General features: G+C 38.4%; 1 protein-coding gene across 4 annotated transcripts in view; it reads right to left on the minus strand.

Annotated features, from left to right (window-relative positions):
* Positions 1-150: 150 nt before the first annotated feature.
* Positions 151-19,318, minus strand: part of Tok (tolloid-like protein 1 tolkin) — a 27,626-nt gene continuing 8,458 nt past the window's right edge. For 2 of the 4 annotated variants that reach the window (XM_071721738.1, XM_071721731.1), the window contains 14 exons: positions 14,316-14,468; positions 13,743-13,947; positions 13,049-13,336; positions 9,436-9,813; positions 8,894-9,072; positions 6,726-6,956; positions 6,137-6,361; positions 4,781-5,248; positions 4,527-4,649; positions 4,126-4,444; positions 3,074-3,365; positions 2,676-2,889; positions 2,252-2,502; positions 151-2,130 (listed from right to left, as the gene is read on the minus strand). In XM_071721738.1, the coding sequence (XP_071577839.1) occupies positions 1,966-2,130; positions 2,252-2,502; positions 2,676-2,889; positions 3,074-3,365; positions 4,126-4,444; positions 4,527-4,649; positions 4,781-5,248; positions 6,137-6,361; positions 6,726-6,956; positions 8,894-9,072; positions 9,436-9,813; positions 13,049-13,336; positions 13,743-13,947; positions 14,316-14,468 (3,491 nt within the window). In that variant the 3' untranslated portion in view covers positions 151-1,965. The remainder of the gene's footprint in view (positions 2,131-2,251; positions 2,503-2,675; positions 2,890-3,073; positions 3,366-4,125; positions 4,445-4,526; positions 4,650-4,780; positions 5,249-6,136; positions 6,362-6,725; positions 6,957-8,893; positions 9,073-9,435; positions 9,814-13,048; positions 13,337-13,742; positions 13,948-14,315; positions 14,469-19,318) is intronic. The other 2 variants (XM_071721749.1, XM_071721745.1) reach the window with 1 other exon arrangement.

Raw genomic sequence — 19,318 nt, forward strand, 5'->3', positions numbered from 1 at the left:
GGCAGGTGGATGGCCGGAGGATGTCCGGTGGATTAAACGCAAGCCGAGCGATGGCTGGTGGATTAATCGCACGCGGGTGGATAGTCATTTTTGTAAAATATTAAATTCTATTTTTTATTGATATATGGATGTAAAAGAATAAAACATAAGTGTTTTAATATTTATGTAATAATTCAATACGTCGGTAAATATCGATATTATTATTACAAGTATACATACACGTATATTTGCGCGCGCGCGAATGCGTGCGTGCGTGTATGCGTGCGCTCGCCTGTGTGTATGTATATATATATACGTAATAATGATGTAGTGTAGACGATTAATTTTTTATCTATTTACAATAAGCGTATTAAACGACAGATTACCGGTTGCTCCCTCGCAAATACATTCGCACACGTGTAGAAACGCAAACAGATATACATGTAATTACTTAAATATGACATATACTTAACATTTATATTTACACGCGTTTTATCTTACCACTCGTTTAACAGCTTCTAATTATAGAAAACATAACGGAATATCTACGATACGCTTTTGTATTTTTAGATACATTGCTCCCATTTTTAGTAAAATTAATCGCGTGAATCCTTTACATCTGTTTCTAATTTTACGTACATTGCTAGACGAAATATATTGCGAGACCATAAACCGGTGGATCGTCGATGCGCCGCGCTAACATTGTAATATATGTCTGATGTGTCACGCATTTTGAATCTAATTTTCTCTTACGATCTAATCGCTCCATATCGTAACGCCATATCGTATGAGGCGTATGAAATATTGATATTACTGTCACTTGGGCAGTGTTTGTTTCTTGTGAGAACGTTATCAACGAGAAAAAATTTTTTCTCTTTGTTGATATATCGATTATACGATATCGATATCTTACATATAGTTGATCTAACATATATATATAAAAGTATGTTGTAGAATCGTTAAATAATGCGGTATTATTTTACTTTCCTCCAAACAGTTATTAATTTAAAACGTACTCTTAATTAATGAAATGTATCCCAACTATATTATGGCACGTAAACGACCCGTGTTATTGGCCACGTTTATTTTATTATAATGTATCTATCGATGGAAATTTTGTCAAGTATTATTAATTATCGCTGTTGTATAATTAAAACGAGTAGAAAGGCGAGTAGACACGATTGCCTTCCATGATCGGATATCGATTGTATATATTTAACGCCGTACCACATTAATTGTGAAAAAACTACATGGTAAAGTCATTTTTCTTTATCTCAATAACTGAACTTAAATGGTGATACATTATTAATTTATCACTAATATATTGAGATTGAGAGAATCTCTCCAAGTGCGGAGTAATCTCCAAAGTAATAATAATTATATTTCTTGAAACGCTATACGTTTTAAATTTACAACTTTGGTTGTGTTCCAAGACACAAACAACTTGAACAACTATACATTGCGATTTATCAAGATATCCATCTTCGAATTTTCGCGACAATCTCGATATTGTCTATTGTTTTAATATTGCTTAAAAAAAAAGAACACTACGGTGCTATTCAACATGTTCGATCCAAGATTCGTGAGTTTTGTAGAATGTGACATCGAGTGTCAGCTCGATGAAATAATTTTTAACTGCATCTAACGCGATAGAAATATTGCTTCGCGTTCGCCTTCGATGATTATCGCATTGAATTGTTATTAGATAGATTTACCTTACGCTTCGATCGGGCGGATATTCTATCCTCGATATAATGCGCGCGCGCACACACACACACACACAGACGCGCGCGTGTGAGTTCGTGTGCGCATATAAATTAAGGATCAACGTGTTTTCCAACAAGGATGAAAATTTCATCCAACATACATAGAAGAATATACGTAATGTATTGTCGCACCAACACTCTTAATTAGTACTTCTCGCGGAAATGTAATCGACTTGAAATTTAATCACTCCAATCGATTAAAATATGGCCAAGCCAAGGATCAAATGTTTTCCTGATCTTCGTTGTCTTCACCCCCGAGATTTTCCTCGCTGTCCTGCCGATCGATTGCCACGAAAATGGCTACGAAGCCTTTGTTTGAGATTGTGTCATCCGTTCTGAACCTTACTAGTAGCGCCTCATTCATGGAAATAAAATCAGTGGTATTCTGTAACATAACGATCACAATTCTTGATGCAAATTGTTTTTCTTATATATCTTTGTACGTTTCCATTATTCCATTGTCATATTTTTGGAAGCGTTCGAGAAATTTGAAAAGACACACTTACGGAATTACCGCAAAATCTACCGTATGGTGGACTAGACGCATCTAGACCGGAAAAAACCTCAACAAAGTCATATCCACATTCGGTTTCGTATTCCAGTTGGAACGAAAGAAAAGATAAGTGAACATTTTTGCCGAGTGGTGCTTCTATCACCCAGTCACAGTCAGTTCTGTGATCGTAATGGTAATAACCGTACTTGGCGTGAGAATATAAATGTCTCGCTCTATCCGTTGCCATGAGATGACCACCGCAGGCTGTAACGCAAACTACGTTATGCGCAAAGTATAACGACCTCTAAATTATACATATATTTAAAAAAAAATTCTTCATTCACGCTTTAATATTATATGATACTTGGACATTTGATAAATCGCGGATCCTTGCGCCAAAAAATCCATTGCCGACACTATTATAAAAAGAAAACTACCTGTGCTATGGGTGGCCAAGAACCCTTTTCTCTGCACGGATGCATCGCTCTTGAAAACCATGTACATTTGATTGCCCGTAGCAAGAATCGGATGTGGTTCCTTGTTACCACAAAATCTACCTAAAGTAATGCTGTCCGGTGAATCTCCGTCGTAAATGGCAATATGATCGTACGCGCATTCTTGATGCGGCTCCATCTCGAAAACTTTAAAGACCTGCGGCAACCTCGTCGTGTATTAATAGTTTTCTCTTCTTCAAATACTCTTTTCTTTTATCTTTTTTATTTCATATTTCTTTGAGACAATATATACTGTCTTATAGCGCGCGCGCGCGCGCGTACCCGCGGTACAATAACGTTATACGCAAACTTTGCGAAATAAGAAATAATTATGTACGAACCAATTTTATCCGATGGCCTGGCTTCGTAGTAAAATGCCAAACGCAATCCTTACGGCCAGGATAGTAATCCGGGTAGTTCGGTGAGGTGATTGTTCCCATGGGTGCGGTAATTTCATATTTGCAGCCACCCTCTTTGCAATCGTGACCGTTTTCGTGAAGTGTGAATCCATTGTGGCAAGAGCATTGATAAGAACCTATCGTATTCTTGCACTCGTGCTGACACCCACCGTTATTATTGGCACACTCGTCCATATCCGTGAAAAATACGGCAGCAAAGCCTGATTTTTGGACGCTGTTCAATAAAACGCGCGATACAAATATTGACAAGAATATTGATCAGTTTCTGCCGATACGGTGCAATAAATCTCGACTGATGTTTTACGTACGCCGATATAAGGTAATTTTATGTTAAAAGTGCTTGGGAAATGTTTCGTTTAACGTAAAAAGAAAGACAAGATTTGTGCGGTTCCTAACCCCGACCTTTTGTATCAAAGACATTCCCAATTCTAACATAGCACACGTTATATACGTAAATACGATGCGTCAACAAATCTCGATTCGATTTTCAATCATTTAAACGGGGGCGGGGCGGGGAAAGCAGAAAGAGGAGGGAGAAAGAGCACGCGCGTATCATCTTCTTTGAGCGAAACGCCTTTTCTCGCTTCCATCGATTGCTCGAGTAAAATACTGATAAAATTGTACGAATAATGGATCGATGCATTGATCGAAAAACGAATAACGAAAGGTATGACATGACGCTACGTCACTACCTACTTTTTCTGTAACGTATAAAGGTAACCACTAATAATATATGTGAATGAGAGAGAGAGAGAGAGAGAGAGAGAGAGAGAGAGAGAGAGAGAGAGAGTGAGAGAGAGAGAGAGAGAGAGAGAGAGAGAGAGAGAGAGAGAGAGAGAGAGAGAGAGAGAGAGAGAGAGAGAGAGAGAGAGAGAGAGAGAGAGAGAGAGAGAGAGAGAGAGAGAGAGAGAGAGAGAGAGAGAGAGAGAGAGAGAGACACTAATTGTAAGAAGATAGACGACGTGGAGTAAAACCTGTTGTCAGATGTAAAGGTAATCCTCATAAAATTGCCTTCGGATGTGATAAGTGGCGGTAATCGTGCGCCACAATATGTCCCATGCTTTCTGAGAACGTCATCGCCAAGCTTGCTCGCCACTTCCACAGAGTCGTACTCGCATTCTTCCTGGTATACGTTGTTGCCTTCGAGATCGAAATGCGTGAAATTTAGAGTAATGCGATATTGAGGCGGAGCGATAATTTCCCAGACGCAATTTTTGTTTCCCGGATAAGTTTCGGGAAACGATGGACTCGTGATAGTGCCATTGCTATCGTCGAAAAACCCACCGCAAGCGTCTATGGAAATGGAATTTTATTACATAATGGCTGGCTTAAACGGATTTTCCACCTTCGGGAAGAAACCCCTCGCTCTCTTTACCTTCGCAATGTTTGCCGTCAGAGTGTAACTCGTAACCAATTTTACAAGAACACTCGTATCCACCGAGCGTATTGATACAATCGTGCTCGCAACCGTGATCCGTTAACACGCACTCGTCGAATTCTTAAACGTTAAAGTAACACAGTAGTTGGTCATCTAATTGCAAGTACGCGCGACAATCGATCGCGAGAATACGCGAAATTCGCAATGTGGCCCGTGCGCTCTCGCTATATGTATATGTTACGCTATATTACCTTTCATGAAAGTTGCCGAGAAACCAGCTTTTTGAACGGAACCGTCGCTGATGAACTTAACGAGCAGCTTATTCCCCGTCGACTTAATATCTGGCGGTATCTTGTATCCGCAATAAACGCCGATTAAGGGGGAATCGTTGTTATGTCCGTCACGCACTTCAACGTAGTCGTACACGCAACTGTCGTGGTTCTCGATCTCGAAAGACTGGAATTTCAAGGCCACTTGATAATCTTGAGGTACGGACAACTTCCACACGCACTCTTTGCTGGATTGATATTCCTCTGGATAATTTGGCGACTCCAAATGTCCTACGCCATCTAATTCGACATCGCCGCCGCAAACGGCCTCGTAACTCGCGGTGAAACCACGATGGCCACTCTGCCTGCTGGAAGTCACATACGTTACCAGCATGCGACTTCCACTCGACACTATTGGCTCGTGCATCTTGCCACTGCCGCAATATCGACCTGAATTGAAAAAATGAACGCCAAGAGTTTGAGAGCGAATTATATAGAATTGTAAGAGCGCTAGTATACATATAGGCTTCTCCTGGCAAGCGGTTCGTCGCCCTGGCTAATGTCCACATTTCTGGCCAATGTAGATTAACTTCAATCTCGGTTTAACTTGCTTTCTTCTTTCTTTTTCAAACTTTTTCAGACTAGAAAAAGGTGACGGACAAGTTTTACGGAGATTAAAATTAACCTGCGTTGATAGAAATGGACATGACGAAAACAACCCCGTGCAAAGCACGTGCCCGCACACTTGTTACGAAGAAACCGGCTTCTGTCAAATTGGCTAAATTTTTTACATGTGATTGCTTTTATGACGCTGATGAAAAGTCTCGATAAGCATATATGACCTCGGAAAAGCTCAACTTTTACGGTTACGTGGTACGCGCCCTGGGTCGTAATGCTGTGGATGTCGGCCCGCACTCGACATGTTTATATATCTAATTTTTTTTCGTACTTTTTACATCCTTCTTGCAACCTTCTTTCGCATCTTCTTCTTAACAAAGCAAAACCTAAAAGAGCCTAATCTAAAAGAGATAGAGACTAATATTGTTTTCACAATTAGCACACCATGCGTATCAAAAATTTAGCCAATTTGACAGAAGCTGGTTTCTTCGTCACAAGTGTGCGAGGTCCTTTATTAAAGTTACGTACGATGCACACGTACAGCTTTTCCTAAACGCTTCCTAAACTCCTTTCTCATAATTTCGCTAATCTTTCGCCCCTCTTTCGCGCTATCGAGAATGTTGGATGACCCCAAGCACTTGGCGCGCGCGCGCGCGCGGGCTTCTTTGATATAAATAAATGCTTACTAAAAAAGGCGGGAAGGAAGAAAAAATTTCTCACCTAATACTCGGCTCTTGTACCAGTACCCGTCTCGAATCTCAAGGTAATCGCTCCGGCAATAATCACTTTTGAATATGTCGAGAGACGTGATATTTAATACGATACGTTCGCCGTGCGTCGCCGTAATCCTCCATTCGCATCGTTCTCCATCGACGGACGGAGAACTATTCGGGTGATTCGGTGATCCGAAGTTACCACTGTTCTCCTGAAAGGTTCTACCGCATTCTGTAAAAATTCACCAGTCGCGTTCAAGTCCTATCCATTTAATTGGGTTAGGCTAAAATTAGCCAAACACGACATATCTGGCATATATTTCGGACGAAACGAAGCTTAAAGGATTTAAAATATTTCAATTTTAGCGTGTTGACACTTTTAATTCTTATTTTCTCATCAATGTATCTATATATATATGTATATTTAGTACCGTGTGTCATCGACCGAAAAATTTGATCGTAGAAACTGACGAATGTTAAATGTTTCAACGTCAAGCTTCCATCGCTTTAATGCGATATATATTTAATTTTTCATAATTACTAATTTGAAAATCCCAACAAGAATGCACAAGATTCTTATTGCGTTAAATTCTTACTGTGACACTTATACAAAAGATTCGTTTGTGCGATGTCGCCCTCGCTCAATCTAATTCTTTGTCCGATCTCGGGTCTCTTTTTTCCATGGGTTTCCATAGGTAAGATCGTGTCCAGATAAGTGCCTTTCGAAAAGGTATTCTTTGCATAGTGCATAATAGAGTCATAATCATAGGGCAAGCCGAGTGAATTAACCTCTTCCTCTGTCAACTTGTTGAAATTGTACTCCTGACCTGCAACAAGACATAGTATTTTCGCCGAATTACACAAGTTCACCCCGTGTGCGTGTGGAAGAATCTCTAAAATGCAATGCGCGCGCGCGTGCATGCGTGAGAATATTTCTTTTTCAATAAATTAATGTTAAACCATCTCACTAAAGAGCTCTATAAGTTTGTGCTTATAACGATGAAATTATGAAAATTTTTCTTTAATTTTCGATATTAAGCATCCTTCTAATCCTTGACTCTGTCGGTCAAGAAGGAAAGAAGGAAAGAATTGCAAATTCGTCGGGTAACGAGATAAATTGTCGTCTCGCTATCCCATAATAGCGATATTGGATTCCTCGATTACAGGGAAATAAATTCTCGAGATTCGTTACGTATATATATTAATAAACTTGTACGTATATTTAATATTACCTTTTAATATCGGTAATTTGATTTTTTGAGTTTTCATAGTTGATAGAATTTCCACGTAGCAATGTAATATATTATATAGCGTCACGCCGCTATTTCGCGACATACCGATGTGTTTTCTATTGCGTTATCATCAACAAAAATGATACGTTACATATGCGACACTTTGCGCGACACCTTGCGTAGATAACGATCGACAAATGTAAATCTTTTCGAAACGATTTATATCGTATCGTTATATCAAACACAACTACCTGATATTAGAAAATCTTCGACGCATCGGTTTCTTTCAAAATTGAGGCAGACGGAGGATGTAATATTGTCAATAATTAAGGCCAAATAATTGGAACCTTTGTACATATAGTGATGGAGTAATTGAAGATAAAATATATTTTCGATGCGCGGACAAACTATACACCTCGAGCGGGTGCGATCGGTAAATTTCCGATATTAAATATCAGCTATCTCTCCAGCTTAAATATTACCGTCACATTTTAGATTAGATTAGATATAATTTGAGATAAGTCGAAAGATAAAAGACCCCAAGAGCGGTTGTTCCTTTGAGCTCTGAAATATAAGAGCGCTTCTTTGAAAGCGCGCTTAGCGGAATGCACATATCACATAGGGCATAATTATATTGCTGACAATCTCTTAAATCGGTCCTTGTACATACCCTGCAACAGCGATGCAATAGCTTTGATTAATGAGAGAAGATGGACGTCCCGTGTGCATGCCAATTTACGTTTTACACAACTCAATACACAATGTTTTACAATATTGGTTCAATTGTACAGCGTGTTGCGCGATGAATGATAAAATCTCGCCGAGTAAAATCCATCCGGGGTCCTATAAGGGAGTTGGAGATTTGACAAATCTTCACATGTCAGCTCCCATACCGAAAAGATTAATAGGATCGATTTGAGAATGATTTAAAGAGATATATGACGAATGAATAAATAATGAGTACCGCTATAACCTTGGTGGTCTAATTACAATTATAACTTTAATTTAATAAAAGAAATCCGTTCAAAAATTTACATACTGATTCCAGAGATACGCTGGCCAACAAAGTCTGTGGAAAAGGGCATGTAAAAAGGACAAGAATTTTTACGATATTTTTTTGTCTGAAACTTGGTCATTCATTATTCCTACTTTGAAAATGTATTTTTCTTTTATAAAACTCGATAATTATAATTTTCAAGAGATTAACTTAATCGTTGGGCATAACGATCATAGATTAACTGTATTAAATTTTGAAATTATAAATAAATTCCGCTCATGATATTGATGTTATTAGCGATATATGTGACATCTTCCACGTATAAATATTTCAGGAGAAGCCATTCTGTCGCGCGCGCGTGCACAGCATTATTCTTTTAAATGCAAATCAAAGTAAATAAGCGCTTGCATTTGCTATACTTGGATTTATTTAACAGGTATAGGTATTATTGACATTAACTTACATAAAAGATCATGCCATACACACGTGCGGTATTCACAGTTTGGAGAATAAATCAGAGACATCGCGCACTTACCACTCATAATATTATCGCGGATGATTTGTACGTGACGGTCACGATCCGGTCGAGTATGTTCGTGCCAAAATCCAACGACGTGACCCAACTCGTGTACAACTATACCAAACTTGTCACAGTTTTTCCCGATGCTAATAGCCTGCGGTCCATTACCTCTCTTTCCAACGAAAGAACAACATCTATCGAGGAAAATTTAGCGGGTTAAACATACACAAGTTTCGGACATGACGTCTTTATCTTTTCTCCTCTTGAAATCGTATAAAAGATGACGGGGCACATTGAAACATCTTATACCGCTATATGTAATTATCTTCGCGAGAGAAAGATTCGAGAAATGAACGTGAGGAAAGTGAGGGTATATCGCTTAAAATGACACGAAACTAGAATCGCTTATACATATACACACACGCACGCACGCACGCACATATGTAAATTGATAAGAATAAGGACGATAAATTGTGCGAGTCAAGCGCTACGGATATATGTAATAATAATAAAGTTGTCCGTGTCATGCGCGAGGCGCATACTCTCGATAGACTCACCCGCAAGGTCTCTCCGTAAACAAAATGTAATTAGGATGCTCTCTAGGCACCCTCTCTACAAATTTGACGCAAGTGAAATTTTCCCAGTGTCTCATCGCCTGCTTGAACAAGGCTTTATGTGCGCCGGAAAAATTTCCATCGATCTCGTAAGGGATCACACCGTGATCCCACACTCGTTCCTTCCTCGCGGTAGCCGCCCGACGTATTCTGCTTAAATACACATGTCTCGTGCCACTCCTGTTCGCCAAGTATTTTGGTTTATGTTCTATATCATAGAACTCGATGGAACGAAGGCGTCGATCGTGTACAGAAACGATTTCGTCCGATGCATCGGTAATAAGGCCATGTATTCGTCGATTGCAATGACTGTGAGAACATCTGCGTAAAATTCCAAGGATATTATACATACAAACGTATAGCGATATCACATGTACATATACATATATATACATAGTCTTGTATGTACATGCGCGCACATGGCACACACTTGCGCAACACCATGTGTGTGTGTGCACACATACAAACATGTATTAAAAACTAAAAAAAAAAAGAAAAGAAAAGAAAATTTTATCCAGTATATGTCAAACTTGGGCTCCAGCCTATACGCGCGGCAACAATATCCTATTTAATAAACTATTATTCGCGTACTTTCTGGCAAACAAAATACACCCCGAAACAAAATGTAACGTGGAAACATATGGGTAAAACCGCAACCAGAAATATATGCACATGCCTGCTATGTGATGCAATTGCAATTGTGATGAATTCAAAAATATAAGCATTTGTAAAGCGGAGAACGATCCCGAAAGTATAGCGATAAATGCGGACGTAATCGCTAGTATATCGAAGGCATACTGTGGACGCGTAACTTTTAACGAGAGCGCGAACGAAATTGGCAATTGGCGTTGGCAATCGCGACGAAACGCAACGTTAGGGATCACATTTTATTGTATCGCGATTGGCAAACATTGGAAGAATAAAGAATAAAACGCGCAACTAAAATCTAACCAGCGACAAACTAAATCCATGATAATGCTGTAACGATAATCTAGTAACGATAACCAACGATAGCTGTAAAATCACTATTCAAAATATATTACATTGTTTCACGTTTTATTCTGGACATCTGGCGTTTTACGTTTTCATATATTTTCCCTTCGCGTAAGAGAAAAATACCGATTCGAGCTATATATCAATTGTATGTTATATCAATCGGCGCATTGTAATGCAAACAATCTACTGATTCGTAATAAGAAGGGGGTGCGTGCGATCGGTACCTCGCGATAGGACTGTTGGAGACTGTCGAGCGACTGTGAAAGATCGCTCTGCTGCACTGCCGCACCTACCACCTATCAAGATCTCATAGTAGATAAATATATGGGAAATCGAGGTACTACGCGCCGCGCCACTATGCGAGTGATCCCTTAGACTTATAGACAATTTAAGCGGTGTAGCCCGTGAGCCCTTATGTTAGGCAAGGCGTTGCTGAATCAGCAAAGCGTTACAATTACGATTAATTAGCGTGTCTCGCGTGTAAGCCGCCTTCGAGTGTACGATCGTAAGCATCGTGAGAAACGAGGAGAAGTACAGTAGAGTGCGTTAATGAGTCCGGTTGAGATTTACCGGAGCATTTACCGTGCTTCCTCTATGTATACGCGTAGCTCGTTGTTGCGCCTAGTTGTGCTGTGTTGCGAGGAGATTAGCGATCTATTTCGCTGCTTCGACGAGATATTATACGGCATGACCGCGCGGTGTAGATCGTACGATCTGTTCGAGAGAGAGGCGGAGGAGGAGAGAGGAAGAATACAACTGAAGATGCTAACGTGCAACGTATAAATGTTGATCTATTTCTATTGATAATAATCGTTGCTGTTAAAAAATGATGCGAGTGCGATCGGTCTTACTCGAATTTATCCAACATTTATAACTTATGCATGTTTATATATGACACTTTGCATAACAATTATTTAATGTATAAATAAGCTTTTTTTTCAAGTCTAAAGACAGAATCGTGCTGCGTGCCTTGATTTCAAAATTATTTTCGAGATAATTGAGCGTTTTAACCATCAGAGGCGAATATACTTGAGAATCGGAAGAAAAACACGCACGCGCACAGTCGTTGTTTATTAAACGTCATATTTTAACGGTCTTCGTTTCGTATAGCTTCGCAAAGTTTCGCACTCGTATAGCGTACTCTGTACGCATGTACGTACATGTCAATGTGTTAATCCCATAGGGGTGAAAACCCAAAAGGGTCGCGATACATATATAGGGATTGGGGAGCGCACCGAACGTAGATTGAGCTTTGAAACAAGCTTACGAAAGCGCGTGTTTACGCCCTATATCCGATATCGATGAAACATGATCGTATATGGCGGTGATTCCCGACGAAGCTCTAGAGAATTCTAGGGAGGAGATTCAGCCCTCGCTGGACCCGCGAACGCGTGGCAGATACGAAACATGGATCAGTGGAAGCTCTAGGAAAGACGAATGAACGGGGGACGAACAGCGCTTTCAGTCAACTATAAAACGGATTTTCTTTCTTCCTACTTTGTAAACTAGCTAAAATAATGACTGTTTGTCGATTTGTCTGTGCCAAAGTTCCCGTTTATTTACAGATTGTATTGTTATAGCAATCTCTTCTCGGTATACTCGAATCGTATACTCAGCATATATATATATATATATATATATATATATATATATATATATATATATATATATATAGATATATATATATATTCGATTTATTTATTTATTTGTCTGCACGCACGCGCACACGCACACGCACATCTCTTCGTTCTGATCGCTCCTATATCGTTGATGGTAATGTGACTGCTGTCTAGAAACTCTAGAATCCAGCCTAAAAAATGAAGTCAAAACGATTCGATACATCGCGGGTAAAAGTGAACAATAATGAATGAAAAAGTCAGAAAGCTAGGCTTCTTTTCGCATTTAATTAAGAGGAAGACACTTTCGTGTATAAGAGTACACAGGATAATGCGCGCGAACGACGTATCTAACATCACGGGCATATGCGAAATGTCGCTGCCAATGCTGACAAGTTATTGGCAGTTCGAGGGCTGAAAATGTCCGGACGTATGGGGTAGTATCGGACCCCATTTTCCAGCTTTACGACAACGGCCATTGTTATTGGCATTGCGAGGTAGCTCCCGCTAACGGAAATACCGAGTTGGCGATACTTAGAAATTGATACGCGATGCGCATCCACGGTGAATCAACCATTTGATTTTTTAGTCGGAAAACGATTTACGCGTGCACGTAATAATATCAATGGAAAATACTACAAATAATTTCTTTAATGCGTATAACTAGCATTATTACCTTTAGTCATTTAGCCAACATTATATATCATTTATATATCAAGATTTACCATGTATGCTGGCGATATGAAAGAGATCGCGGAACGCGTATCGAGTCAAAGCAAAATAAAAGTAAACAATTCGCCACGCTAATGACTAACCACGAGCCATGCTAGCTAATCTATTGCGTCGTAGAGCTGCTAACGTTGTGATAACGTTTTTTATTAAATTTGAAATTGGACATTAAATCGAATATCTATATTTGACTAAATTTGATTGCGCCTTCCTACCTTCTACGATGATGACGTCGACGTCGTTGGTTTGCGACACTTTGCGTATTCGTTTCAGGTTGCACGGTAAATGTTTCCTTGACGCCGCCTGTACGTACGCGACCTACATATTTATTATCCTCGAGAGTTAAAGTTGTAGAGGTTGTAGAGGTTGAAAATTCGAGAGGCACATCGTCATTCGATTGTTTAGCTGTCACTGATCTCGATATCCAAGTCCTCCTGAAAAGCTGTCGCGGAGCTTGTTGTCCAAAATGCCTTTTCTTTGAAGCTTGGGTCGAGACGTCCAATCTGATGGACACAATAATAGGCACACGACTTTTCTATGCTATTTATGCACATATATTTAACTATATAAAGACAAATATGGATGTCATATCACAAATAAATGAAATAAAATAAATTAGGGTTAAATATTTCCAAAAGATATCTATACATATTTTTATTTACAGGATAGAAAGGACGACCGTATACAAAACGCATTTTCCGTTGAGATTTTTTCATCATATTTCCTTCTCTAAAATTTATGTCAACACTCGTGATAATATTTTCTCACGCGTAATACTTGAAAAATATGCATTACGCGATAAAGAAAGGTGTCAAATATATTAGATATGTTTCACTTAATTATTTTTGTATCGTGTGAAACGCACGCGGTATAAGAGAGTATATATAGTAAGTAAATTCATTGTAATACCTGAATTCAAAGCCCTCGTCTTTCACTGCGGGATTAGTATCATCGTTTCTAGCACTAAAGCTGAAACCATCTTCGGATTCGTCACCCGTGCTATATTGGTTGCGGTCTATCATAATAGGCTCTGACTTTTCTCGAGCAACCATCCGATCGTGCTCGTGCAGCACCTGTTTGTTAGCATCGTGTTCGCTCTTAAACTGGAGAAGCTCTGAAATGAATGAACAGTTTGATTTCTTCGAATTGAAAGTTAATTGATTATGAAAGTTAACCATAAATATATATCATCGCAATTATATAAATAAACACGAATACTTTTTACAATTGCAAATTTGGTGTGTGTATGTGTGTGCGTGTGTGTGTGCGTGTGTGTATGCGCGCGCGCGCGTTTATAGAGTAAAGTAAAATTAAAAGGGCAACCATAATTGTAAAATTATATTTGTCAAGTAAAATTACAAGGGCATGAATCATAACTATTGGAAAGTGTCGATATTGTGTCGCGATCGGTCCATTTCGACGGAAACCGCGTTTTTCGGATTTTGCATATTCAATTATAAAACGTTAATATATATTATTTACCCGTAAGACCTTCCTCTTCCACCTGTAAGCCTTCATTTAATATCTCTTCTCTATACTTTTTCAATTCTTCCAAATAGCTTTTATTTAATTTTTGCTCGCGCCATTCTGTGTCGTATTTGATATTTGGCAGAGCAATGTCACCGAGAAAACCGCCTGAAATTAATCATACGACACATATATCGTTATACAATTCCATACCGTCAACGGAAATGAATGTACGAGTAACGCGCGTAATAAATTGGAATTCTTCCAATCTGCGATGTCGCGAGCGTATATGCACATCCCTGCGTGCGCTGGCGCCCGTTTCGGTTAATTAATTAGGCGCTCACGCACGCACGTACGCACGCACACGATCACGCCTCGATAAGTATTAACGAGGTTGAAATCGCCGCGCATTCGTGGGCGACATATCCATAAATACAGCTTCGTAGCAACGAATTGCATAGCTGCGCGCTCATAGTTCATCCATTCGTACATGCATTTATATATATACGCATGCATGCGCACAACAGGGGGGCCTAAGGTATATTAAACTTACTAAAGTATCAATTATAGTTTCCGATCTATATAGTTTCTATTATCTCCTCTATAATCATTTTTTCAGTTTCCTTGCTTTCCGAGATGCTGTATAATATTATAATTATAGTCACTTGCAATAATTGTCTTGTCACAGTGTAAGTCTAATAATAGATTTTTAAGAGATAATATTGTGGAAAAGCTTTAATTTATAATATATAAAACATATAAAATAGATATACGTATTACAATTCTCTACGTAGAATTGCAAGTGCGGCCCTGCACAGCTTCCGTATACGAATGCATGTATATGCACCGTGTAGCCGGTTACAAACCACGTAATGCCAAACCCCTGTCCGTTTCGAATCGGTGATTTCGTACCATTCAGGCGGGAGCATCGTCCGAATGTTCGCGGGAAATAATTTCATCGATACCCCACGATATTCATTACAAGTGATAAATGCCCTTCAATATTCAGCTTTTCTTTTAATTCTCTTTTGTGTGTGTGTGTGTGTGTTTTGTGTACCACACACACACACACACACACACACACACACACACACAGATACACACACACACACACACACACACACACACACACATAAAATTTGTTCAGAGAGCAGACTTTTCAAATAAAAAAAAAGAATGAAGATAATATTCAAGATGCTATATCGTTCTGCCGCGGAATCGTGGCAGAGAGCCAATTGTGATGTCGGAACTGTTCCAATCTCCGAATCGATCAGAGAAGCCTCTTTTTCCATTTCCAGGACATTTGCAAGAGCACGCGAGATGTGAGACAGAGATAGATAAATAAATAGAGAGAGAGAGAGAGAGAGAGAGAGAGGAGAGAGAGAGAGAGAGAGAGAGAGAGAGAGAGAGAGAGAGAGAGAGAGAGAGAGAAAGAGAGAGAGAGAGAGAGAGAGAGAGATCAAACATTTATGAAATGGAGTAGACAAGAGCTACTTCTGGTTAGCTGAAAAGATAATTTTGACTTTTGCACTGAAATACTTACAAACGGCCAAACGATTCTATCGTCATGATAAAACATTGTCTCGCAATTACGCCAATTTTACTTTTTTTAAGCTGTATCTTGTTCAATGTCATTAGTAACGGATTATCTCTAGTTCTAACAACCTATTCTAAAATCGTTCCCATAATGTTATATACTGTGATGTGATTAACTATCGAGCTTAGATACTCAGAATGCGATTGATACGACGAAAAAAGATTTTTGGCCTTGAATTATTGTACGTCAATGCTCTCTCTACAGAGTAGCGGACTTATTACTTAAATATACTTAAAAAAAAAAAGAGGGAAAACAAAGACAATGCGTGAAAAAAATGAAAAATGCTTAATATTCTCAATGTCAACATTCCGACTCTCAACATACAACATGTACAATGTACCATACGCATGTATTACTACATATGTAATCTGTCCGCGGATTATGTGAGTATGTGTATGAGTATATGCTGTATTGATTCGAATGGAGAAACCTCTCGCATCGCGACGAGTCTCTATCGCGTCGGATTAAACGCTCACGTACACTACTGACGTCAACTTTATATCTGCTTTCTCTTCGTTTTTCCTTTCTTCTTCTTCTTCTTCTTCTTCTTCCTCGTCCTGCGCGCAGTAACATGCGGTATTCGATGGTTTTCTTTTGTTGATTTAAAGCGATGTTTTACCTCTTTCAATCCTTTGTCAATGTCAATTCGATCGCGTCTGCATGACGCACGGTAGAATCGCAGGAAGGAGGAAGGAAGTTTGTTCAAGTCGAACGAAATGTGATATCGTGATTATCGAACAGTGTGATGTGAATATTCATCGGATTTGTTTGTTTTTAAGTAAATTATATTGATTTGATACCGCAATTGAGATAATGTCAAAGACAATGGCGGATCGTCGTAGATTAAACATTTTGGAATAAATTGTGACATATTTTAATTAATAAAATATCTCAGCGATATAATCGTCATATCTTATATTATATTATTATTGCTTATTATTGCAGGCATCGCTTGTCAGAAACGAGAGACTATCTACATCTTTCAACGTTACAGCCCGAGCTTACAGCAAAAGCTTGGCCCTTTATACTTTTCTCATCGTCCCAATTTTACGTCACTCATCTCAGCATACTCTTACTAATTTTATTTAGTACCACTCAAAAACTTTACCGCATCTCTGTTCATCGCTGTCTTCTCGGCGCGGCGCACGGTGATGTCTCAATCGGCCTGTCTTTTTAGTTACGGTTATTTAATGATGAAAACTCTCGATACGCGATGCTCCGCACTACTCAATAATAAGCCGAACCCACATACGATATACGACGTATGTATACGTATTAAAGTATTTACACTTATTTAATAATTGCATATCTAATATATCGAGCGATTATATCGTGTGTGATTATTCCTTATATTCCTTAGGTATTTTCTTATATTGTATTTCGTATTTATGCTCGATCATAAACGGATTCTCTCTACAATATATAGATCTAATGTATCATATCGAAATAAAGTGCGATATCAAATGAAGATATCTTGCGGCAAAGAAATCATTATAGAGTACGTAAAGCCGAATATGCGAGTACGCAGTTTCCACATCGGTAATCACAAAAGTATAAGTTTGTGTCTTTATGAAGAAACGATTTCTCTCGAGGTGACTGCCACTCTGTTATACATATGTCGCGAGCGATAATAATGAACTCGTGTTAATAATGATTCATTGTGTTTGCGACATTCCTCAATAACGTTTCCATTTTTATCTTGAAACAATGATCGTTGTAACGATGGCTTGTGGATGGCTTGATCTCAATCGTAAAAACCTAAGTGTGAACGACAAGTATCTCTAGTTGACATCTTTCTATCCTCTTTCTCGCTGTTCTTCCGTCATAGTCCGTCTCTCTCGCACCAGTGAATATTCGATTTAATCCCAAAGGATAAATCCTCATCACGTTCAGCTTCTGCGTCACTTTCCACTTCCTGAGTTTGATTCGATCAAATGTCATAGTTTCACGTTCATTCGTATGCCGAAAATATATGCCGAGAACCGAATAAAATTATTTCTTTCGTCAAGTTTCTAAAAATAAAATCCAAGAATAAAGAAAAGGAGATAGATTTCTCAGATTTGGTTGTAGAGATACGCACATACAATATAATCACGAGTAAAGAGATAGCTCTGTGACTACAAGGAACAATGTGCGTATACACGCGTAAAAATATACGAATAATACTATATAATAATGTTATATGTTTATCAACTGTAAACGTGCGCGCAATCTTAAGTATAACCGAGTTAAAACAGAGAGTTCGATAAATTAATACATGACGCATATAACATAATTATAATAGATTATATATGTAGTGTATTATTTTATTCACCTAACTCTCGAGTACAATATAATGAAACGACCATCAAGTCTAGAGCTTGGATACATGTATATGGTAAGAGTAAATATTGTGTGTGTGTGTGTGTGTTCTAAAATTCTAAATAAATGAAAAGACATCAAAATCTCGTTTCCTCGTCTGGAATTAAAGAAAAAGCTTCACAAACTGCGTGCCAGAGGCATGCCGAGGGTTGAAAGGTTATCACTCGACGTGATAATCAAGCAAACAGAAGGAAAGCAAGGCAAATGGCATGCTACATCCCGGCTTAACCGAGAGCATCGAAGAGAATCGATTCGCATTGATTTATAAACGGCTATCTTGAATAATACTTTTTATACAGCCCTTGCAGATTTAATTTTATTATATTACGTCTCACTGAAAAATATTTTCAATCACTTATAAATATGAAAGAGAATCGTTTACTAATGTCTTCTCGATAAGCGTGTGATTTATATTTATTTATCCTTGTTATATTTTCAATATTAAAGCAATAAATTTCAGCAAACTGTTGTCAAGTACCTTACTTGCTTTTTAATTTTCATTGCTTCGCGTATCTTTTGTAATTGTATAACTTTGGCAAACTTACGTTTGATATACTATTCAGCAGTCCAAGTGCATATTTTCTACACTGATGCTATAATCTTCTCGTTTACGCCAATTTGTCTTGTTTCATCGTAGTTGACTATAACTTACTTGTGTTTAGATGTAATATTAAAACACACACGCGCGCATTTGAAAATATATTTAGTTTGCTCGAATCAAGTCATTATATAGGTCAACCAAAAAAAAAGTTGAAATTCTTATAAGATATAGACTGTTTCATATATATAAGCAAGATCACTATAATCTTCTTATAATAATTTCAACTTTTTATTTCAATATTCTTTTTCTTGGTTCAACTATATAATGACTTTATTCAAGCAAGTTTTCGTCGTTTAACGCAATATAATCTCATTTCAAGATTTCCACGTTGAAACTAAAGATATTTTCAAATCAAGAATATTCTTTTTTCTGTGTGTGTGTGTGTGTGTGTGTGTGTGTGTGTGTGTGTTGTGGCGCGAATAAACATTGCATGTAATGTGATTTAGCTTCGAGATTTTT

This window comes from Temnothorax nylanderi, unplaced genomic scaffold (assembly GCF_030848795.1).
Source record: "Temnothorax nylanderi isolate EJ_2023f unplaced genomic scaffold, tnyl_v1.0 TNYL_tig0008_pilon, whole genome shotgun sequence".
Lineage (NCBI taxonomy): Eukaryota > Metazoa > Arthropoda > Insecta > Hymenoptera > Formicidae > Temnothorax > Temnothorax nylanderi.